The sequence below is a fragment of the Hibiscus syriacus genome, unplaced genomic scaffold, assembly GCF_006381635.1.
Source record: "Hibiscus syriacus cultivar Baekdansim isolate YM2019G1 unplaced genomic scaffold, ASM638163v2 tig00111506_pilon, whole genome shotgun sequence".
NCBI lineage: Eukaryota > Viridiplantae > Streptophyta > Magnoliopsida > Malvales > Malvaceae > Hibiscus > Hibiscus syriacus.
This window is the reverse complement of record NW_024063109.1, coordinates 639177-665622: the sequence shown is the minus strand read 5'-3', so window position 1 is coordinate 665622 and position 26446 is coordinate 639177. Positions and strand designations below refer to the sequence as shown.

At 30.7% G+C, this 26446-nt stretch overlaps 1 protein-coding gene and 1 pseudogene across 2 annotated transcripts; both read right to left on the bottom strand.

The window, feature by feature from the left end:
• Positions 1-3567: 3567 nt before the first annotated feature.
• On the bottom strand, positions 3568-19309 carry LOC120164267 (pectin acetylesterase 7-like). Of its 2 annotated transcripts, none has more exons than XM_039174026.1 (13): positions 19298-19309; positions 5814-5949; positions 5636-5718; positions 5356-5485; positions 5209-5282; positions 5044-5130; positions 4808-4932; positions 4653-4713; positions 4511-4570; positions 4360-4437; positions 4124-4229; positions 3844-3995; positions 3568-3764 (listed from the first exon to the last, which is right to left on the bottom strand). In XM_039174026.1, the coding sequence occupies exons 2-13, from the start codon at positions 5938-5940 to the stop codon at positions 3642-3644; spliced, it is 1206 nt and encodes a 401-aa protein (XP_039029957.1). In that variant the 5' UTR covers positions 5941-5949; positions 19298-19309; the 3' UTR covers positions 3568-3641. The 2 variants fall into 2 exon arrangements, with proteins under 2 accessions (XP_039029957.1, XP_039029956.1); XM_039174025.1 differs by lacking the exon at positions 19298-19309 and adding an exon at positions 6879-6978 and having other exon boundaries at positions 5814-5955.
• Positions 11939-14503, bottom strand: LOC120164276 (annotated as a pseudogene).
• Positions 19310-26446: the final 7137 nt, after the last annotated feature.

Genomic DNA, 26446 nt, shown 5'->3' with positions numbered 1-26446 from the left:
TGCACCTCGTTTGGGTCGATACTTGTTACATTGTCAACATTTAAAATTTGTAATTAATTTAAAGTTTATCACCTAATATTAAACATAAACGTTTCTTAATCAATACATTAACACTAAATACTACTCAATGTCAATTTCATTTTACATACCGAATCGCTCTGTGTGCCATCTTCCTTTATCCTTTTGCATTCAGCCATACTGTCAACATTTAAAATTTGTAATCAATTTAAAGTTTATCGATACTTTAATCCAATTACCATTTCAACAATAATAACAAAAAGACATTGATACTTACTAGAAGTACATATATCCACCCTTTGGTTGCTTTCGAGTCTCGACCTCAATTTCAAAGTCATCTGCGCCACTAACAATTTTCCAACCCATTGACTTCATTTTTCCTTCATATATCAGTTTACGCAAATCAAATTATTTTGTTACATACACTTTATTCAATATACAAATATAGATAACTACTATTGTGGTAAAATGGTTTTCTTCAAAAGAATTTGAATGGCCACTACAAAATGTGTCGGCACATTTATACAACCTATAATATCATTTTCTACCTATAATATTTAATAAAAGTATCGACATTTATATTTTACCTTCAATATCACTTTCTACCTGCAATCGGTCCCAAATGCTTCTTTACTCCAAAACCCCAAACAACACATAAAAACCCTATTCGCGATTTCTATAATAATAAAAAATTAGGGTTTCGACAACATACTTTTCGATTCGACTGCATCAACAAACAAACAAACATCGCTTTAGAAACGCCTTCTGAAATGCAGCAACAATTACGATTCGATTTCAAAAACTCGTCCGTTCTATCGATTTTCAGATGATATTTAGATATGGCCTTTATATTTTCATCGGATATGTTATTTATATTTAATCGATACAAATACAAAAGTGTCGATACTTTTATGTCAGGTGTCGATACTTTCGAAAGGATAATTACATATTTCTTTGAAAGTGTCGATAATTTATTACACGTACTTACGAAAGTATCGACACTTTCAATATATCCGGTATCGTTTTACCGGTTTTATCATTTTGATACCGGTTTTATCATATTTTTACCTGTTATATCGTTGTGGATCGATATTTTTTTTAAAGTATCGACACATTATAGGCGCTAAAACTACTTCTCTTTTAAATTCACAAAGTGTCGATCCTTATATAAAGTATCGACACTTTCAATATATCTGGTAACGTTTTACCGGTTTTATCATTTTGATACCGATTTTTTCATATTTTTACCTGGTATATCGTTTTGGATCGATACATTTTTTAAAAGTATCGACACTTTATAGGATTTAAAACTGCTTCTCTTTTAAATTCACGAAGTGTCGATCCTTATATTAAAGTACCGACACTTTAAATGTATCCGATAGCGCTTTACCGGTTTTATCATTTCAATACCGGTTTTGTCATAGTTTTACATGTTATATCGTTTTGGATCGACACATTTTTAATTTGGATCGACACAAACCGACAAGTTAAGTTTGCCGGTTGAACAATTTTTTAATATTTCTTCATGACTTAGACCTACTACATTATTATTAGTCAACATTTCCGATAGCGCTAAACCGAATTTGTTAAATATCTTTTAATGTATCCGGTAACGCCGTATATTAGCCGTATATTAACCCGCCTTTCCTGAGACAATCCGGGCCCGATCTGACCAGTCGTATTTGGATTTATTTACAGATTAGGTCGAATCGGTTCTATAAAATTTAAATAATGGCTTAATATAAAAATAGGTGCCCAAACTATACCCTTTTTTTCATTTAGGTTTCTAAACTTTTTTCGTTTAATATATATGCTTAACGTTTTTAACGTTACACTTTTATGTGCCTCTGCCATAACGGACGTTAAATTTCGTTATTAAATGACACATGTCACACTCATATAATTTAAATATTTTATTTTAAAAAATTATATAAATTTTTTATAAATGCGACACGTATCATTTAACGACAGAATTTAATAGTGCTAACGGTCCAGGCACCTAAAAATATAACGTTGGAAACGTTAGACACCTAGATTGATAAAAAATAGTTTAGGTACCTAAATAGAAAATAGTATATAATTTAGGCACTTATTTTTATATTAAGCCTTAAATAATTTAAAGGATAAATTACACATACTACTTAATTTTTTTAGACTCATTTATACACAAAAAATTGATTGATATGAGACAAACAAAAATAAAATTTTCATAATTGACACAATCAATAAAATAAATAACTAACGAAATAAAATTTAAATTTCATTGTGGACATCTGTCACACCAAAACAACATTTTTTTAGTGTGACTGTTTTAATATAAAAAAATCCAAATCCACGTCATTTTACTTAAAAATATTAAAATAATATTTTACTTAGACATTTAAAAACAAAGATTAAAACTGAACTAATAAACTGACTTAAGATTTTGCTATAATTTTATAAAAATAATGTACATATCGTACATTTGTGATTATTTATAATTTATGTTTAAAAATTAAAATATATATTAATATATAGTCTAATAAATGCGACGTGAGTCGATTCAAATTAAAAATCCCAATAACTACTTTTTTGAGAAAAAATTAGGGGTGTTCATTCGGTTAAAACGGTGGCCGACCGAACCGAATTAACCATAACCGAATTAACTAAACTTTTTTTCTTTAACCGTTAACCGAACCAAATTTTTTTCGAACATATTAACCGAACCGAATAAATTTCGGTTAATTCGGTTAATTTCGAATTAACCGATTTTTTTTTTAATTTTCTAATTTATATAAAAATTAAATATTTTTTAATTCAAAAAAAGTTTATAATTAATTTAAATAATATATAATTATAAAATAAAAATTTTAGATAAATTTTTTAATTAATTAATATTGATTTAAGTTTAAAAGTTATTGGATCTTAAATTATTAATTGAGTTTTAAATGGTTTGGGCTTAGTCCATATTTTATATATAATATATTTAATATTTTTTAATTAAAAAACAGTTTACAATTAATTTAAATAATATATAATTATAAAATAAAAAAATTATATAATTTTTTAATTAATTAATATTGATTTAAGTTTAAAAGTTATTGGATCTTAAATTATTAATTGGGTTTTAAATGATTTGGGTTGAACTTATATGTTATATATAATATATTTAATATTTAAAATTTAATTTCGGTTAATTCGGTTAATTAACCGAATTCGAACCGAATTAACCGTTAACCGAATTCTAAAAATTTTCTTAACCGTTAACCGACCGAACTAATTCGATAACCGAACCGAATTAATCGAACTAATTCGATTCGATCGATTAACTGAATTAGTTCGGTTAAAAAACACTAAAGAAATAATTATAAATCAATATAGGAAGGATTAAAAAATAATAAATGGTTGACGTAAACCTCAATACTTCACTCGTAAAAATACTAGTAGAATCTAGTAGCGGTAATGATACAAGCTCAAGCAACTTTATTTGTTTTCCAAGTTCATACACTTTTATTCTGTCTTACTAAAATAAGACGCATAAATAAATAGATTATACAGAACTAGACGTTAAAAGAAAAGTGAGCAATGGATAGATATCCATGAATCAATTCTAAATGATTCACACTATCTAATAAATAAATAAATTATCCATCCAGCGCTGATTCCGAATCCACTTTTGGGCAGGTAGGGTTGCAAGGATATGGGCAGTCAAGCTTCCTCACGGGGCTCCGCTCGTAATACCAGTCTCCCACAGCCTTGGCAATTTTCTGCATGCAATGTCATGAGTTAATGTCAAGATGGCCGATCGATTTACTATTTATATGAGAAGAATTTCGAGTCTCTTACCGTGTTACCGACAACCGGAGAACTATCGCTAGACCATGTTATTTGCTTTCCTATTTGACAGTGAGCGTGGCAGGAATCTATGAACATTCCTTTACTGGGAGAATTGAGGACACCAGCTCTATTGATTGCAAGTAAGAACGACGTCCTGAAATCTGTATTGAAGATTTGAAATAACAATTGCTTCACTTTATCCATTCGTTCATTAAGAGAGGAGATTAATGATATATATATATGTGTGTGTGTGTGTGCAAGCGTGCGTGTGTTGGAGAAGCGTTGTCACCTTGGATGACTTTGAGCTGCGCAGGTGTACACTTCTTCAAATCAAGCTTACAGCTTTTCCACGCCTTACCTTTATCAGCAGCACTGGGAGCCAAAATGTTCTTAATCTGATGAGAGAAGAATATATCGAGATCGTCAGACGAGAGTATGTAAACATAGGATCATAATGATTCGGTATTGCAAGTGCATGAAAGCAAATACAGAGTGATACTGGATCCGATTGGCTCAAGAACGGACCTGCCAGGAGTCGTAAGCTGAATTTATGAAGAAGATTGGCGTTTGCATGGTCTGCACCACGTACTGCGGGAAGAAACACTGCAGTTTTTTGCAAAGGAAAATGGTAAGAACAAAGTGATAAATTATTGAATTACGGACAAGGTTGTCATACCAACTCTGGTCTAGTTCCCATTCTCGAAGTGCAAGACGCCGGCAAATTCTTAACGGAGCCCTGCACAAGACATTACATCTTTAAGGCATCGGTCTCATTCGAGAAAAAACGAATCAATGATATATTTAAGGAACAACTATACATGTAATTTAGCCACTTTGCTATAGAAACTTTCTATGTGCTGCCCTCCGGAAACGTCCTTCCTGCAGAAACAAATAACGATATCTTTAATGTTAAATGAGATGGAAACCAAACATAAATGTATATAATACATGAGGTTAAGGTCTCTGAACTCACGCATGGATGAAAAAGCCAGCATCTGAAATGCATTTAACTTTAGTTGTAGCAGGAAGAAGAGCTCGGAATTTGTCACAGTTCAATATCGCTGCCAATCCACCAGCGGAACAGCCGGAAAGAATAGCCTATTTTTTGCATATACATATAATCAGATTCCAACAGGTTATGAACAAGTAAGAAAAAATGGGTTACTAAAGGAATTACAAAATAATTACACAAGCTAAGCTAGGTCTTACATTTTTAGCGTTTTTCATTCCTTTTGCTAATAGATCAGCAACGATCGCTTCAAAAATTCTATGTCCTCTGAAGAAGAGATTATTAGCCTGATCACAGAACCGTTATGCATTAACATATGTATTTGTTTAATTTCTCAAATCTAATGATTAATTTATGTAACTTACTGGATCGACAGCGTCGCCCGTGAATGATGATCCGTCGCAGTACCTAACCTTAATTCGATTCCAATTGTAGAAATCTACGTAATGAATGTGTTAGGATAACAGTGAAGCTAAATCCGAGGCAGAGTGAAATTGTTGAATCCAACCTACCTGGATTGGATTTTTGCTGGCTGCTCAAAAGTCCAGAGAAACCGAATTGCTTAACCATTAGCTTCGATGACCCTAAGTCGGTCTTCTTTCGAGAAAGGCAAGTTTCCACGTCTTCGCACCATCCTCCACCCTGTTAGGTCATTATGTTATCGTCTGTCAGTTTAATAAAGCTAACAACACAGTAGTCTAAAGCCAAAGCCTTATATAAGTAAAGCACACACCACAAGCAAGCAATACAACGGCCAATAGCCAATCGATGCGAGATGAGAAAAGGACTAACCTCTATGTGAACGATCCAATTATTAACCCCGGTGCCAGAGCCCTCGTGAAAATGGTAAGCTGGTGGGCTCCCATCCAAACACACTGCAAACCGCCACCCAAACCAAAAAAAATGTAACGTTAAATAGAACATATACATACACACACATATATAAACTACATAGAAGGCAAATCCCTACCAGCTCCTTTTGCTACTGCATCTTGCAGAAACGTGATGCCTACGCTAGCGCCTTCAGCTTTCAGTGATATGATTGTAAGCACAATGGCCAGAAGACTTGACCACTGGCGTACTCTTGCACTAATCATTCTGCTCTACTGCAGCTATTACATTGTATAGATAAATAAATAAAAGCAAAGATAAACAAAAATATGTTTCTGGCATAGGTTTCCCTGCCTTTTGAAGGAGCTTTTCCTGCTATAATTGAAAAATATTCATCCAACAAAAATATTGCTACTACAGAACACAACCCATAGGCCAAATGATTAAACATGATATAAGTCATTATGAAGGCCGATTAAAGATGATGACGTTGATGTGTGAGTTGAAACAACAGAGACAACGAGGTCTACTTCTTTTTACCAAATCTACTTTTTCTCCTACATGATAAACTTTGCCAATCTAGGGTTTTTTTATGGAGAATTTGTATTTACAAAAATTTCCATCTTATTACTTCATTTATAAGTTTCGTTATCAAATAGTCTACAAAATATAGAATTTAAACAGAATCTAAGCTAAATATTGTACCAAAGATAATTTATGAGTAAAAGCAGGCCTGGCCGGCCCATTTGATAGTGGAGAGTCGGCTGAGATCAAGATCTCATAAAATAAAATTAAAAGCACCATTATTTTATTGTATGAGAATCCGACTAAGGTCATGAACCAAAAATAAGAAAATGGCATCCGACAAACGTCACAGTCACACATGACAAAAAGACCGGAATCATGTCCCATCCTCGAGATCGTAAAACAATCATACTGCTCTCTCCATATTAAAACCGATCGGATTTTCTAATTTTCCGACAGCCTGGGAGGAGAGCTACCGCTCATAAATCGCCGGAGCAGTAAGAACTGAAACAACGAGGTTGAAAAAATAAACACTATGCGTCTCTGTCTGTCTAGTCCTAAGACTACATTTCCACAAAAGGAAAGCTAGTATAATAATAACAGTAAATATAGCAAACACAGCATGTAGGATGAATGAGTAATTTTCATTGTTTTTTGGTGGTTAAGATGAAAGCTTTACCTTGAGAGCTGAAACTTTGAGGAAGGTGAAGGGAAAAGCTATAATTGGTGTAGCTTACTACTAGTTTCTTCTTTCTACGAGTACGCTGCTTCTTTTGGCTAAGCCTTAGCCACCGCTGATTTCATTTATAGGCCTCATCCGGTAACGCGTGCCAACTAAGCGCACAAAAGTTGTTGTTAAGTCCATAGTTTAGTTGTCGGTGCCCTCCTTTTTGTTATTTACTTTTTCTTTCATACTTAAAACCGAGGCCAAGGGTTTTATTAAATATATATATGTATTAATAACAGCCATCACTGATGATTGATGGATACAACTATCATTTGTTTGCTTGCATGGCGACACCCGTACATACATACAAAAAATAATAAAGAAAATGAAACACTTTACATTATCCTAATGAAATACTACATAACGTGGAAGTTTCATATGAGACAGTTTTAATATTAAGTTAAAGGAAAAATGTTATTAGTTTTATTATTATTTTATTTTTGATAAAAAAAATATTTAAAATATTATTATTTTTATTAATTTTTTTTATTATTGGGTGTTTTGTTGGTTTTATTAATATATCTAGTAAAACGTTATTTAAAATATTATTTTTTTACTGATTTTGTTATTATTAAACACTTTAACAGAAATATTAAAAAATATTAATATTTTAGGTAGAGATAATAATATTTTAAATAATTTTTTATCAAAAATATTAAAAATTAATAACAAAATCAATAACATTTTTCTTAACTATATATTACCCTAATTAAAACAAAAGAAAGAAGCTGCAAAGCAGGAACGGTATTGGCTGGGCCTGGCTGACTAAGGGATCAATATTTTCCAACTTTTCCATTGATTCGTCTCTCTTTCGCAGGCAAAGTAAAGCATATATTGGCTTTTTTTCTTCTTTTTTCCTTGAAAGTAAGTAAAGCATGTTATTCTTTTCTATTTTATTGTATATTCTGAAAATAATTAACCATCCTTATCAAATGTTAAAATGAAATAAATCCAAGTACATACGTCTTAATCCATCGTTTGTGATTGCATGTGGCGGTGGGCTCTCGCCCATGTGATTAAACATTTCAAATAGTAAAACCATTATATTCATGCACCTACACTAAGTTTGGACCCCCCCCCCCCACTTTCTTTATCAACATTTGGGGAACTAGTGTTTTCGTCTAAAATTTTAATTCATAGAGTGGAAAGCGAAATAGAATGATGAAAGAATGGAAAATACCAAAATTAGTTTTTAATATTTCATTTTTTAAAGTATTTTAATCTTTGACATTTTTTTAAAATAAAAGATCCTTATTTTAGAGTTTTAATCTTTTATTAACCAACAGTTTTCATCTACGAAAACTTTTTTTTGTCTAAAATGAAATGTTAGAGGTTAAAATACTCTTTAAAAAAGAATATGAGTTAACATGATCATTTTGATAAATGTTGGGGGACTAATTTTGATATTATGCCAAAAATAGAAAGATAAAAACAATAACTTATTTTTCAATGGTGTTTTTAGTAGGAATAACAGAAATATTAAAAACTATATTTTTAGTCATTAATTGATAAAATCGAAAAGAATGAGAAAAAAAAATAATTTTAAAAAATATATTTTGAATTAACTCATATATATTTTTAATTTTAAATAAGATGATTTATTTTTACACACAAGGATGAAAAATTATCATCCTTTCATTTTTTTTCCTACTAAGCACATTCCTCTCTTTTTTTCCTTTCATTTTTTCACTTATTCCTCTCAATCTACTATTTTCTCATCCAATCAAACAAAGCTTAAAATTATTTCTATAATTTTATTATATTAAATTTAATTTAATTAAGTACTAATTTATTATTATTTTGTTAAGTATGTAAGTTAAATTAACAGTAACTCGTTAAGATTGCTACATTTTTAAAATATATTTATAACTCAATATATAATATTTAAAAGTGTAAAAAAATATATTACCTAGTAATAATTTCAGACTATTCAAAAAATATTTTTTTATTAACCAAGGGTAATTACAAGTGGTAGTGTATGTGTTAAAGACTCTCAATCATTTGACAATGAATACTTAAATATCATGTAGTTGTTGGTGTTTAAACTCAAAATCTTTTAGATAAACGATCATTCCTTTAACTTATAATGATATAAGAGTCTATGAATAGTATATGCCCATTATAATGATATAAAATTGTACTCAGATACCGATGTTGCTGGAACTCCCAAAAAATATTGGTGTCTTAATTTGTATTTAACACAATCTAACTACTTGTATATGTGGTTGAGTAAGGAAATCGAGAAAACTAAAAAATTGAGTTGAATCGTATTGTGCAGTATAATTCGATTCGAGTTTTTTATTTTGTAATTTGGTTTTGATTTGATTTAAATAATTTAATTTTACGATTCGATTCGATTTTGGTTTTTTCATATGAAACATGTTTATTCCAAATCAAATCGAATTAAAAAATAAATAAATAAATAGTTATCCAAATCAATTTCATTTTGAAGATGTTATAAGATAAATTTAATTAAATCAAATTGATTTAAGCTTGAAGTTTACTTTTTTGGACGTTGAGTTTGAAAAATAATGAATAGTTAAAAATTGTAAAACTGAATTGAGCTGAACTAAACCGAACTGAATATTACTATTTCTATGTCAGTCGGTTTCGGTTTCATTTTAGAAAAATCATATGATTCAGTTTAATTCAATCTTTATCGATTAAACAAACAAAATCGAATACACCCCTATATATATATATATATAATGTAGAATAACCTAACATTAAACTTACAAGACTCCATAATACACAACTACTAAATAATATAATACGATGTAAGTAATGCAAATAGATTAAAAAACCTAACGCACGAAGTATCTAAGTCATGCAAATGGTTCAGTCGCTCATGGTGCACTCTCCGCGAAAACACTCTTTGGTTAATTGGAGATGGGAAAACGGTTAATCTATGGAACGACACTTGGCTTTCGCCACTTGATCCTCTACGGAACTGGGCGTTGTCTCTGTCGGTGATTGATCCTTCTTTACAAGTATGCGATCTCATTAATTCTGACGGTCAGTGGTATGTTAATCGACTCTCCACACTATTCTCTCTTGAAGCTATACCCCATATCATGGGCATCTCTCCCCCATGCGACAATAATGGAGGAGATAATTGTGCTTGGCGATGGGGTTCCACCTTCACTTTTAGTGTTGAACCAGCTTATGAAAAGCTCTTGGAAATCAATTTGGTCTTTACAAGTTCAGCAAAGAATCAGACATTTCCTATGGCTTGTCCTCATCCAACGCTTGATGACCAATGATGAGAGAGTTAGACTTGGTTTGCCTCCGACTCTTTCTGCCTGGCCTGTGGAAATGGTCGTGAAACCATCTTGCATGTCCTTCGAGATTGTCATGCTGCCCGAAATCTTTGGCAGACCTATCACATCACAAATCACATGTCAGATTTCTTCTGCCTTCCCCTTTGATGTTTGGCTCTATATGAACCTGCTAAATACCTCTACTGTCAACAATGGAAATGTCCCATGGAATCTCATATTCTCCTCACTCTTATGGCTGATTTGGAAGCGACGAAATGACTACATTTGCAACGACACCTGCTCACCCTTATTTGACATCGAACGCATCAGCAGCTTCTGGGCTCTCCACTTCATGAACTCCCTCTCCAATGCTGGTTTGCTCACTCATCAACACCATGACCACTAACTGGGTTTGTATGAAGACAGATGCATCAGTATCCTCCTCCACAGGGTACGCATCAATTGGTGGAGTATCCCGATCGCATGAAAGTGATATGGTCTATGGATTTCAGAAATTCATTGGCATCGCTGCCCCACTTCAAGCCGAACTCTGGGGACTCTTCATCGGACTCTAGCTTGCGTTCAAGGTTTCGAGCAACTCCATATGCAATCTGATAGTGCTGAAGCTGTTAAATTAGTTCTTGATCCGTATGTAGACCATAGTCCCCTCCCCTTAGTTAAAGCTATTGTCTCAATGCATAACCGTGCTTGGAGTACAGAGATTACTTAAATTCCACGTGAATGCAATATGGTGACAGACCACTTAATGAAGATGTCAACTCCTGATCACTATCAAGTCTCCCTGCTTGATTCTATGTCATCGGATGTTCTTTCGCTTGTTGCAAGAGATAAATCAGGCCCTCCTTATTGTATATCAGCTCGTTATTAATTTTTGCGATTTGATGCGGCTATCAATTCAAAGTAAGATCACTAATATCATAACAATAGTCATCATAAATTAACACACAAATCGAGTAAACTAGCACAAATAAATTTGATTTTCACATTGTAACACATTGAAAATTAATTTAGATTTTTTCTTTTGTATCGGATGATCAGAGAATTCTTTTTTGATAAATTCTTTTTAAATTTTTAAATTTTTTAGAAAGTGATTAATTTTATTTTATAGATGGAATAAAAGTATAATTTGCTTTGAAAAAGATTTAAATACTAAAATGTTATAAATGCAGAATATGATGACTTTAGTAAAAAGAGAAACTTACGAAAACAATGGAGAATACTGATGTGTAAGGGATTGATTAGAGACTGCAGTTAGTGAAATGAGTAGAAAAGATGGAAGACTAGTTACATGATTTCATCCTTTTATTTTTAATGAATAAGCTACTTAGGTTTTGAATTGTTGTAATTTAATCTTTTTTCACTAATTCTTTAATTTGTGCAAATTAACTTATCTTCTTCAGAGGGTTTTCTCAACCGGTTTGGAGGGAAACTAGGAAATGAGAGTCCCATCTTCAACCTTGAGAAACCCCATTTACTAAATTGAATGTCGTCGATTCAATTCTTAGATTTTAACTTTAATTAATTGTACTCAAAAAGTGGTTTTAATGGTTGAGAGTGACATGTTTTTTTCTAAATGATTCGGGTTCGAACAATGTTATACATAGGGTGTGACTGCATAATAGTCTTATTAATAGTCTACTTCATCCTGCCTGAAACTTCATTCCTTTTCCTGGTCTCATTGAAATACAAAATATGATGATAGATAATAAATGGTAACACACAAGAAACAAATTATAAGAAAGAAACCTGATTTATTAAGAATGATGATAATAACATCAATACACAAATGGAGCCAACCCAGCACACAAGTTTAGTGCAGTGGTGGTATTTGCTTATTCAGAGGACTTAACCCATGCTAATTTCATTTAATGATGAATAATCATATAATATATATATATATATATATATATATATATATATATATATATTTGCTACAACTACGTATGCGTATGTATGAATGGATATGGACTTCATGCTGAGGAAGTCTATATTATGATAGTGTATATGATATATGTATATTATGAATGGGGTGCATGTGGATCATCGTAAACACGGTTGTGGCAAGTTGGGTTGCAAGGATAAGGGCAGTCTATCTTTTGGAAGGGATTACGATCATAAAACCAGTCTCCAACTGCCTTTCCAATTCTCTGCACACACAATTCAGTTCAAATTCATGTTTTCCATAACATAATCAAACCAACATATGTAAAGGCAGCCATCGTTGGCTTACGGTTTTGTTCAACAATGGGGAGCCTTGCATAAACCATAGTTCTTGCATCTCGGTTTGGCAATGCGCGAAGCATGAGTCTATAAACATTCCTCTTGATGCAGATTTGCCGAGTCGAAGAAGTGCGACTAAGAATTGCGACTGAATCCTGAAAATGGATTAAGCGTTTACGTTTGAGGTTGTTCAACATAAACTTCACAATCTACTCTGTTGTGCACTAACTAAATAACAAATGGAGGCTGCTTCCTTAAGAGTCACCTTGCATTACTTTTTTCTGTCTGGGCAAGCAGTTCTTTATATTGAGCTTGCAGCTTTCCCAGTATCCATGGGGATCAGCGATGCCGGGTGCCAAAATATTTCGTATCTGAATGGAAAATAAAAGATTTAGAGAAAATTAAAGCTCAAACTAGATAAACAAAGAACAGCAATGAACTAAAGCCTGAAAATTAGGCAAAGGATTTGGTCCTGGTGGCACATCAGCAAAGCTGAGTTTTGTGGTTTTGCAGCAAAGTTGCATTTGCTACATACAGTTCGGTATTGAATTGCAAAATCATTTTTAACTAATCCAAAATGGAAATGAGCAAACCTGCCACGAATCATATGCTGCGTTGATGAAAAAAAGTGGTGTTCGTATTTGTTGTGCCGTGTATTGTGGGAAAAAACACTGCATGATTGGATGAGTATCGGTAAGAATATCAGAAGTTGAAACAACAAACTGAACAATGAAACTAACAACGAAATAGAAGCACTCACTAGACCAGGTTTCATTCTTGAAGTACAATATGGAGGCAAATTCTTTGCCGACCCCTTCAGAAAGAAAGTAAATATGATCAATATTGCATACATACATACATACATTAAGCATTCATATGAGGAGAAAGAAAGAATGAGTACATGTGTTGCAACTAATTGGTCAAAGAAGGTTTGAATGTAATGTCCTCCAGATACATCTTTCCTGCAAAAGAACAATTACGATGCAATTAGTAAATATTGTGTAAACGAAAGATGTAAACTACCATGTGTATGCTTCAACATAAAGATCTGGGCAGAAGGTCCTATTAATGAGCTTACGCATTGATAAAATAACCAGCATCTGAAATACATTTTACTTTAGTACCCATAGGTAGGAGGGCCCGGAAGCTATCACAATGCAAAATCGACGCCAAACCGCCCGCCGAACATCCCGACATAACACCTATACAAAGGTAATTTCATTGAAAAACCATTAGCTCGAAACAAATAAATAAGGAAAAGGCAAAAACAATGTTAACTACTACATTTTCAGCATTTCTCATTCCTTTGCTCAATAGATCCTCCATGACAGCAAGCCAGACCCTAGCACCTCTGAAGTGAAGATTAGTAATTGGATTGACTGCTGCGACGTCGCCGGTGAACGATGATCCATCACAATATCTGACCTTAACTCTATTCCAATTGTAAAAGTCTACAAAAAATCCAAAATGAAATCCACTAAACTGCTGGCAAACAAACAAATAGAAGGAAAAGATGAGTTAAAAAAAAGTTCATGCCTGGATTGAACATATGTTTATTGTTCAATATGCCAGAGAAAGGAATTTGCTTGACCATTCTGTTAGATGAACCTAGATGAGTATTTTTCCGAATGAGGCAGCTAGTGGCATTATTGCACCATCCCCCTCCCTGTTGCAATCCAACAACATGTTTATGACAAGAAACCAAACCAAACCAATCCCATTACTGTTGTCAAGAATCCCAATATCATGTCTTATGATATAACTGGAGTTTTTGACAAAGTGGACAAACCTCAAGTTGGATTAACCAGCTGTTTATTCCAGTTCCGAATCCCTTATCCCAATGGTAAGCTGGGGGACTTCCATCCAAACAAACTACATTTTCATCACGAATTTAAACATATTAATAACAAATCCGATAAAGTTATACCATCTCTTTTGGGGGTGGGGGACACTGACCGGCTCCTTTTGCTATTGCACTTTGAACATATGTAATTGGGACATAAACACCGTCTTTTTAAAAAACAGCAGCCCCAAAACAACACACAGCCATTGCCAGGAGCTTCCAGTATCCACCATCTATGCAAGAAAGGGAAACAGAGCACGCCAAACGATTTTTAAAAAAGGAGAATTCTTTGCTACTTCACCAATGGAATTGATACATTGATAACTAGTGGGTGATTGATCTTATTGTCTCCTGATAAACTAATGGGTAAAAAAGAAGAAACATGCAGGCAAGAAGATGATAGATATTCCAATCAAAATTGAAGATTTATACATAGATAACAGAGGTACAGATAAATGTACCTGCAATGCAAGTGGTACGAGGAAAAAGAGATCTAACACAAACGTTGATAAAAGTTGGGTTTTTTTTTCTTATTCTATGAATGAAAAGGGAAATTACCAGCTGTGTCTTTTGCAGCAATTTGTAGTTGTAATGCAACAAAAGAGGCTCCCAGAGTGAACAGAACTTGAGAGGAGCCGACACTGATTCTCTTAAAAACACCAACAGCAACTCCAAAACTTAAAATATTATATTTTTAAGTGTCTTTCTACTTTTGAAGTTTATAAAATTACTATTGGGGTGGACTTGTGGTGGTGGGCGAGGGGTGAAAGCTATATTGAGTGCTGGTTTTAGATTTTTATTTTTTAGTTAAAGTGGGGTTGGAGTGGAATTTAAGCTGACCCAGAAACTTCAATTTGCATGTGGTGAAGGGAGTGGAATAAAGAGCCCATCTTATCGGCTGATGCGTTGCAGTTACGCCTTTCCCTTTCCTTCTCGCAGCCTCTTCTCTTCTCCACATATATAATTAGAGTTTTTAGTTTTTGGGTTTCTTCTCCAATCTTTTCTTTCTCTAGATGTATATATATATATATATATGTATGTATATATATCCAAATTAGTGATTGTTACACCCACATCTCCATCAAACCAAATTAAAATATGAATGAATTATACAATTAAAGTGGTTTTTTTCTGAATAAATTTTATCGAAGAGAGAGTCAGAATGATTTTTTTATGCAAATAGATGTAACTAGTCTTATTAAAATAGAAAATATCTAAAATTACAATGAAATATTTATAATTGTAAACTAAACGCATAATTAGGGATAAATCATAATAGATTTGATTGTATAAGAAAATGAATCACGACAGAGATGAAATTATTGAAAGACTACTGACAATAACAAATCATAGTCGAGTATCGTGAGAAATTATCTCCGAATACAAATCACTTATAAAATTTTAGAAAAAAACATATTCTCAATAGAAAATACATAGAAGGAAAACCATTACAGCAATAATCTAATTCCAATACTTACCGGTTGATGCGTTGCAGTTACGCCTTCCCCTTTCCTTCTCGCAGCCTTCTTCTCTTCTCTACATATAATTAGGTAGCGTTTGGTTCGTTGAAATCCCTTGGAATTAGATGGAATTGAAATCTAATTCCACTATTTTCTCATGTTTGATTCAAATTTTCAAAGGGGAATTAGAATCTAATTTCATCAAAGGAGAAAAAGTAAATTTCATCCATAACATGATGAAATTAAAATCCTTTGGAAGAGGGAATGTGAAATTTGACCATACTACCCTCATCAATTTTTTGGTATTCTGGTCGGATTTTTTAAAAAAAATCGGGTTTGGGTCAAGTTTTTTAAAGTGTGATATTCGGGTCGGGTCGGGTTAGTTTAGGTGAAAATACTCAACCCGACCCGAAAAAAATATATAATTTTACCTTATATATTTAGAAATAATTACAATAATACCCCTCTATATAAAATTTTTTTCAATTAACTCACTATTTTTATTGAATAAAAATAATTTTTTATTATTCCGGGTCGGGTCAATCTCTAATTCATATATTCGGATCGGGTCGGGTCGGGTCTCGGGTGGAGGTTCTCTTGTTCTTGGGTCAGGTCAGGTGGACCAAAAACCAGACCCAACCCGACCCATGGCTATCCCTAATTGGGATTATTTTAACTTATGATGTTCATTAGTATGATTTTTATAATTTATTAAAATGAATAATTAATCAATAAAATGAAAATTTAATTTTTTTAATTTTTTTATAATATATTGCAACATGTAAGTTATAAAACAAAATAAAATTAAACAAAAAAACAAGAAGGGTAATTCTGTCATTTTACATTACTGAAATCAAATTCATCTGACATGTCTGCGAACTAAACAGAATATGAAATTTGATTCCAATTCAATTTCCTACCAACCAAACAAGTTTCAGATTCAGATTCTAATTCCTACAGATTTCAATTCCTTCACAGATTCTAATTCTCTCAGAAACATTCCAGCGAACCAAACGTCATCTTAGAGTTTTTAGTTTTTGGGTTTCTTCTCTGATCTTTTCTTTCTATATATATATATCCAAATTAGTGATTGTTACATCCACATCTCCATCAACCCAAATTAAAATATGAATGAATTATACAATTAAAGTGAATACTTTTCTAATAAATTTTATGGGAGAGAGAGTCAGAATGATTTTTTTATGCAAATAGAAACAATTATTCTTATTAAAATATAAAATATCTAAAATTACAATAAAATGTTTATAATTATAAAATAAACTCATAATTAGGGATGAATCACAATAGATTTGATTGTATCAGCAAACGAATCACAATAGTAAAATTATTGAAAAACTACTGTCAATAACCAATCATAGTCGAGCATCGTGAGAAATTATCTCTTAATGTAAATCACTTATCCAAATCACGTATAAAATTTCAAGGAGAAACCGATTCTCAATAAAAAAAAATACATAGATTTTTTTTAAAAATATAATATAATTTTAAATTTTCATGAGACGATTATCCCCATTTGACTCTCTGTGTTATCACAAAGCAAACAGGGAATCCATTCAAGTTTTGTTATACGCGATGGTAATGGTAATATTTTAGGAGGTGGGTGTAGGCGAAATACAAATATTACCTCGACTTTTATGGTGAAAGTCACTACTATGGTACGCTAAGGAATGCAAGTCGCCTTGTTTAACATAATTAGCCCGCATCTTGATGCATTCATACCAGAGACGTATGTTTCAAGTGTATGTTGGTATGGTTGGTTGGATAAGAAAACATTAAACAAAAGAGAGATGTTTGGGGTGGAATCCATTTCCTTGCCATGATTGGAACAGGAAACGGTTTTGATTGGTTCCAAACGTGTCACGTGATGGTACGCTGAAGATGTTTTGGGTTAACACGGCCGCGTGATTGACGGTAATCTTTTTGTAATTGTTTCAAAGTTGCCTCACCCAACCCACTTCCTCTCTCTACTTTTCGTCTTTTTTTTTTTTTTTTTTTGCCCTTGAAAAGTAAACATAAAGCTAAAGGAGCGATTACAATTTTACAACAATCGGAAGAGCCGCCAAATTAATTCCAACATGTAATAATTATCTCCGTCATTACAATCCAATCCATACATCATCAATAAGATGATTGGTCATACACGGAATATGTTCCTCACATTTTAGCCACACTTTCACCACAACTTTATACCCTAGTTTATATCATCCTTAAACACTAAAAAAATATTGGATAAACTACACGTTTAATATTTAAATTTTATTTTTTATTTTATTTTAGTACTTAAATTTTATTTTAAAAAATCACATTTAATATTTAATTTATATTTTAATTTGATATTTCTCGTTAAAAAATTAACAGAACTATTGATGTGACGTTTTTTATTTTTTTAATGATGACTTGATATTATCTTATGATGATACGTCAACATTACTGTTAAATTTTTAACGATATAGTATCAAAATAAAACCTAAACTAAACGTTAGTATGATTTTGAAGAAAAAATTTGGGTATTAAAGGAAAAAGTAATAGTTTATGTACTAAATATATAGTATTCTCAAAAATATTTTATTTTATTTTTATTAATAAATATATTATTTTTAAATGCTAGGAGTAAAGTATTATTAAGTACAAACAATTTAATTAAAAATAACTACCAACCAACAACCAGTTAGTATGGTGGAATGAGGTATTAGGTCCCTTAAGCAAGGTCAGGGGTTTGAATCATGAAGTTTGCGAATGGAGCAAACTGGGTTGGGAGGGTCGCCCTCGCCTCTGCAATACCCGATCTGGATTAGTCGGTCAATAGATCGGATAACATGATTAATTCAAAAAAATCTACCATCAAGTTAATAAACGAAATATATTTAAATTTAAATAAAAAAAAAAGTAATAAGATTTATACGTTAAAATATTTAAACTATAAAAATATGAACAGAAGTAGATGTGGTAAACGAGTCAGTCGGATTGGGTTGTGTTGAGTCATTTCGAGTATGAATTATATTGATTCAATTTCATTCGAATCAAATTGATTTTGATTCGGATTTATTTGGGTGCATGGTAAATCGGGTCAGTTCGAGTGTCGGGTCAGTTGTTTTTTATTCAGGTTAATATCAAATCGATCGATCTTCGGGTCGAATGAGTCTGATTTGTATTAAGTTCGGGTGTATAGTAAATTGGATCAGTTATTTTCGATTTGGGTTAATTTGGGTCGATCGATCTTCGGGCTAGGTCAATATCGGATCGGTTGATTTTTCTGATATGGTCAATATCAGATCGATTGAGATTCAGTTTGGGTTAATGTCAGATCGATTAATTTCGATTTAGATCAACCTTGGATCTGGTCAATTTAGATTGAATCAAATATGAACCTAATTAAGTATATATAATTATGATCTATTATTGTAAAAAAATAGGTTTATTTTTTGTTAATAATATCATTTATACTCAATTTTAACTTTCAATCGTTCAATATTTTGAATTAAATCATCATTTATAAATGATAATTGACCCAAACTCGATCCTATAACGTGTATTAGAGTATATAACTTGAATTTTGTATTTCAATGATCCGAAAAATTTATAGTAAACTATTGATAAAAAATAATATTTTCTGTTAAAATTTCATTCTCACTTAAAATTTTCTAATATTTTTATTATAAATTTAATATTTATTTAAATTTATATTTCTTTAAATTAATTTATTATTTAAATAATTTTCATTGTTTGAATCAAAGTGATTTTTTATATATTATATGTTCTTTATTTAAGATATGTTTTCATGTTAATTTTTGTTTATAAAAATAATTTTATTTCCTTTTAAAGTTAATTACAATATATCTTAAGTGATGATAATTAAAGTTAATCTTATAAAATTAAATTTTGGGTAGTAACTTAACTTTATAATCATTCATATCAAATAATTTTTATTCTTTTTAGAAATTATCAGATCAAATATGGAGATCATATTTTTTAAACGAGAGAAAATAATATTAAACCATTAAATTATTATCAAATGTGGTATGGGTGGTCATTAAACTATTATCAAATATGGTAATTAACTGGTAATGTAATGTAAAAAGAGAACAAAATGTGCATCATTTTACTATTCATCGTATTGTTAACAAATATATAATAACAATAAAATATTCATTCACATGTACTCATTTATTGGGTTAAAAATTGGGCCAATGTTATGTTTGGGTCGGATTTAAATAAATTAAATTCATATTGCTTTTGGTTTGGGTTCATTTCTATTTGGGTTATTTTCAGTTCAGATTGCTTTCGGTTTAGATTAGTTTCGATTCGGATTGCTTTCGGTTTAGATTAGTTTTGATTCGGATTACTTTCGGATCCAGTTAAATTCAATTCGGTTTGGGTTTTTTCGGTTAGGGCTAATTTTCATTCGAGTTATTTTCGATTCGAATCAAATTGGATATGGGTCTATATTGGTCCATCTAAATTTTTTCGGGTCGGATATGGTTTAGGTTTCGGATCAAATTTAGTCATCTTGTTCGAGTTTATATCAAGTATGGAGTCGGATAAATCGGTTCAAATAATCAAATTTGGGTGAAATTTGCCGGAGCTAAAGACAAGACATGTTCACACAAAGTGGGACTAAAACATAAGGATGATAAATTTAAATTATAAATTTGGAGCAGATGCAAATTCTGAAATTTAGAGGTTTGTATCCCTCCTCACTGTATTTTGTAAGCTAGGACCACAAAAGAATTGTACATTTTGATCAATGGGTTATTTTATAAAACGAATCACGTGGTATAATATAAAAAATTAAGATGAAAAATTAAAAAATTCTCAAATTTTAAATAATGTCAAAGATATTTAATAATATATTTCGATTTTTACATTTTACGTTTATATTATATTATTTTTATTTTAGTGTATTTTTTAAAAAATTATTATTATTATTATTATTTTAAAAACTTAAAAAACAAGTGGCGAAACTCATGATAATTAAAAAATTTATAATTTTATGATTTTTTTTCTTTTGGATTTTTTGAATTTAATATATTTTTTTCAATTAAAAAAAACCTATTAAAAAACAGAAAGTCTTAGTTCTTAAAAATGTATAAGCAAATTTTTTTAAAATTTTGTTTTACACATTTTTTAAATTCCTTTTTTTTTATAAAAGATATTTTTTATACTTTCGTTCGAATTTTTTTCTGATATTTGAAGAAAATATAGATTTTAAAAAATTCACCTATCCTTTTGCTTTTAAAATTTATTATTTTGAATTTAATACGTGATTTTTTAATACAAAGTATTGCTAGGGTAACAGAAGATGAATGAAAGTTCAAGGGTAAAATGAACAAAAAAAATATTTAAGTACCAAATTGAAATAACCTACACATTTAAATATTAAAATATTATTCAACCCACATTTAAATATTTAAGTACCACATTTAAAAATTCAAGGGAAAATTTTACATCGCACGTCGCATACCGAAACGTATCACTAAAGCGACATATCTAAACGTACCACATACAAATTTGTCTTTATTATGTAATTATTAAAAAGTATAAGGATTTATTTAAAATTAATCATTTATTAAAATTAATTATAATTTTAACTTATATAACTTAAAAGATCCTAATTCTTAACAAATTATAATTTAATTATAATTCTATTAAAATTATAATTTTAATATTTACATAATAAGAATTTTTTTAAAATTAATCATTTATTAAAATTTAATTATATTTTTAATAAAATTATAATTTTATTTAAAAAATATAATTAATCTAAGTAATTTAATTTGTTCAGAATTAAGATTTTTAAATTATATATGTTAGAACCGAATGCCAACATCAGTCATCGTCAGCGACTACCTTAACTCATCAGAAAACCAATTGCTACAACATCCAACGCTTTCGTTTATTGTCACCCAATTCGCCGTCCCCTAGCATTCGATCGTCCCTAAGGAGAAGCTTTGTCGTTTGTGTCGTCCGTTTGTTTTTCCTCTTTTTACGCAAGATGACATTTGAAGAATAGTCCCCGACCGTCGCCCATCCCATCGAAACCAACCACAATTGTCGATCCTTGTTCGTCCGCAACTGTCGTCGTGTGTAAGTCCATCACACTTAACTATATGGTTATCTTTACCATTTGCACGATTATGTTAGTTTTTTAAGGTAAAATTACATTTCAACCCCCTTATTTTTGTTTTATTTCAAATGGTTAAATTGCATGAAACCCCAATAGTTTCTCCCGATTATTTTTTAGACTAACGTATGTTTTTGTTATAAAATCCAAGTTAAGATTTATTTGAGCAAAATCAATACTAAATCAAAGCAATGATAAAAATAAACATCAAAATAAAAATAAGCATCAAAATTAAAATTAATGATATTAAAATTTGCGTATCAAATTAATATTATCATGATTCAAATAATCACAATTAATAGCATGTAAAATTAAGTATCAAATTGTTAAGATTAATGGTAACAATTAATAGCAAATGATATGAAATTAATGCTAATAAAAATTAATGAATAAAATAAACTATTAATATTATTGTTAATTAAAATCAAAAAGTAAATTCAAAATTAATTATCAAAATAAAATAAAAAAACTATAGAAGATTTAAAATCTAGAAGTCTAAAATCTAAATAGGGAAAAGTGTTAGAGTTTGCATGCAATTTGACCATTTAAATTAAAAAAACAAGTAGGTGGGGGTAAAATAAAGTATTAATATTATTGTTAATTAAAATCAAAGAGTAAATTCAAAATTAATTATCAAAATAAAAATAAAGTAAAAATTATAGAAGATTTAAAATTTAGAAGTCTAAAATCTAAATATGGAAAAGTGTTTGAGTTTGCATGCAATTTGACCATTTAAATTAAAAAACAAGTAGGTATGGGATATTGTTATTTAGCCATGTATTTTAAAATAGAAACATACTGTTAGTATAAAATATAAATGGGAGAAACTATTGAGGGATTTTCATGAATTTAACAATTCTAAATTAAACACAAATAAGAGGGTTGAAATGTAATTTTACCATAAAAATGAACCTAATCGTGCAAATGGAAAAGATGACCAAAGAGTTAAGTGTGATGGACTTAAACGCAACTGGCAGTTGTGGAAAAACGAAAACTGACAGTCGTGGTCGGTATGGTTGGGGTGGATGACGGTTGGGGATGATTCTTCAAATGTCACCGTGCATAAAAAAAGAAGAAGAAAAAACAAACTAACGGTGACTGACACAAAAAACATAACTTTTCCTTTGAGACAACCGACTGTTGGGTGACGACGAACTGCGCGACGACAAACGAAAGCGCTGAATGTTGTAGCAGTTGGTTTTCCATCGAGTTAAGGTGATCGCCGACGGTGACTATTACGGATGGTCGGCTATAACTTATATAACTTAACAATTCTAATTATAAACAAACTAAATTACTTAAATTAATTATTATTTTTAATAAAAAATTATAATTAATTATAATTCTATTGAAATTATAATTAAATTCTAATAAATGATTAATTTTAAATAAATTTTTATACTTTTAATATTTGTATAATAAGAACAAATTTAATTATGATACGTTTCGATTTATTACGGTATGCGATGTGTGCTTTAAACATATCTTCAACCCTTATATGAGATGATTTGAACATAAAGTGGGTATATTTTTGGGATCCCTGGTTAAAGCATATTACGATTCTTTTATTCAATTATTTCAAAAATAAATAAATCTAACCATTTTCATATGTAAAAAGTATCATGCTGATAACATTATTAATGATTTATAAAAAATAAACTAAAACAGACGATTATCAAATAAAATCAAAATTATGTAACAAATTATATATTAAATTAAATACTCAATTTAGTTGGTGAAATCAATTTTCTATAATATGAATAACAGAAAACGCAAAGTAAAGGATGTCTATGTACTCTAGTCCAACTTCGTAACCCACAAAATTAATGAGTAATTGGTTGACACTTGGACATCATTTAGGTACAAAATTTAAGACGTAAACGGTCCCACCCAAACAAACTCTAAGTTGGGTTTAACTCATTAATCATTTTAATTTGGTCCAATCCACAGATTTGCCTTTTCCAAAAGAAATGCTTAAGACATAGGCAGCCCTATTGAGTTCACATGAGAAATTAGGTTCTCTGGTCTATGCATGTCATGTAATCATGTTAATGTTAATGTCAGGAATAGATCAAGAGGGATTGAGTGAGAGAAATCATTGATCTTAAAAATTCTAAAATTGTATATATATTTTTATTAAAAATTTATTTTCGTTCCTTAAAATAATGAAAATAAATTTGTCACTTCAATTGCAACTCAGGATGTGAGAATCTACGGCCAAGCAAATGCTCTATCTGAGAATTGTATTGTAGAAGATGTTACCCTTAAAAATGGCACTGTAAAGAAAATTGGTGGGACACAAATAAGAGCATATGTGAGGGGCCGAAGAATTCTGTTCGTTACCCTTACAGGCTACAGCCCAATGAATCCCTACTTCTCCCAATGGACGAAGTTTCACACTTTGATTCATCATTAAGCACGACATTAATCCCTGTATACCTCGCAACAACGACAATAGAGCTCTCGTTGCTAAATCAAACCCAACAACACTCATCTTCATCCAACACGACATCGTACTTGGGTTCCCATTGTGTTTTCTTCTTCTTCTCATAATAATTTTAAATTTAGATTGCTTTGTGAATTTTGTTTGTTGATACGTTGCGCAAAGATGCTCGTGGTCGTGAAAATGAGGGGTGAAGTTGTGATTAAACGATTGCATTTTAATTTTCTTAATAAAATCTTATAAAAAAATAACGGTCATCATAAAAATTTCATTGTGATTTTGGATATTTCCTTTTATATATATATAAGACTAGTGGCTTCTAAAGACGACAACATGACTAAAGGACACCAAGTCAGCTTCCCTTATTACACATCATCGTGACCCAAATAACAGAGGTTAAGGGTTGAGCGACTGTTTTATTGTTTTTCGACAACATAAATGGTTATTTTGTAATTTTTCAAACTTTAGTAGTAAAAAACTTACTCAAATTTCACTTATCATTTGTATAGTTTTCCTTACAAAATTCCAATACTTAGTAGGATTGGGTACTTAAAAACCATAAGAAATGAGAATATATTAAGTTGGAAAAAATAATGAATTCATATTAATATTTTATTTCCATTCATCAAATTGTTTTAAATTTATATAAAATTCAAAAAAATATATTGTATAAGTAGATCTTTATCTCAATATATATATACATACAATAATTTAATACCAATTATCTATTTCATACTCTTATAATAGTCTTAAATTTATATAAAATTATATAGAAGAGAACTACAAAGATTGAGGGTTTGTACATCGTGTGATATCACATCCATTTCGGCCAACGTGATGGTGGATTGATGGTCGGAAACAAACAAAACAGAAAGCAAATCCACAGAATAATATAAAATTTTCAAATGGTTGGAGGAAAAGTTCCTATATGTCACCGCCACAGTTTATTCGTTTAAAGGTAGATTTGACACATGCAATTGACACTGTAATGACTCATTTCTCATTAAATAGATTCCTAAATTTTAAAATATAAAAATACACTTTAATCACATTTTTACAATGACCTGCATAACAACGTGATATTCCATTTCCCCGTGATTTGCGAATGAAACCCAACACAATTGAACATATGCAGGCCGCGGATACCAAAATCATGTGTCCATTGTAACGCAGTTGCAGAATACCGCTGTCAGCGATGCATGATGTTCGTCCCCATTAGCACCACATGAATTCCAGCTCTGTCAGTAAGGATGGATTGATAAAAATTATATTTTTTATTTTTAAATTTTTAAATTTTTATTAACAATTATTTTTATTTATTTTAAAATTTTATAAATAGATCTTATAATGTTAAATTTTATTTTCACCTCCACCCATTAAATACAATGGAACAAACAAAATTACACCTCTGCTTAATCTATATTATTAAATAAGACCTTTTCGTATTTGTTTCAACTTTCAATTGCATCACACCCTTTTCGTTGGCCGCTTTTTCAATCAGCCAAGTCTTCAAATAATTTGTGCTGTTGAATGGATTAGAATAGTGCCAGTAAGTTTGATAGGAAATTGGAGGCGAAAAAAACGAAGTGAGATTAATAAAAAAGTAAGACGTATATAATAAAATTTAACATGATTTCATTTTATTTATTTTTATGAATAAAAGGATAATAGCTCACTATAAATTTATAAATATAGAGATTATACCCCATATTTATAGGAAAAAATAAAATCGATTATCAATGATCCTTGGTTCGAGCACCATAAATGTAACGGGTATGAGCGTTCAATATCAAATGTTTGAGAGTTATATTTGAATATATTCTACCTTATATTTCTCATATTAATAAAAAATAATTTCTAAAGCTCTATTAAATAGAAATTTTAGTATAATATTTAAGGTTTTGTTTTTTTTGGGATAATCATGATTCGCTTCAGTGTCAATTAGGCTTTTAAATCTAAACACAAAATCAATAATTGTCAAGTCACAGTATCTTAGGTGTATTAATTTATTGGTTCATGTGATCAATTATTTGGTGAGAAATAAATGAAGAAGAGCCGGGCCGGTCTGGCCTTGCGATGGCAATCACATGGGTTCCTTGCTATTACACATCTCAACAGTCGCTCCGTAATG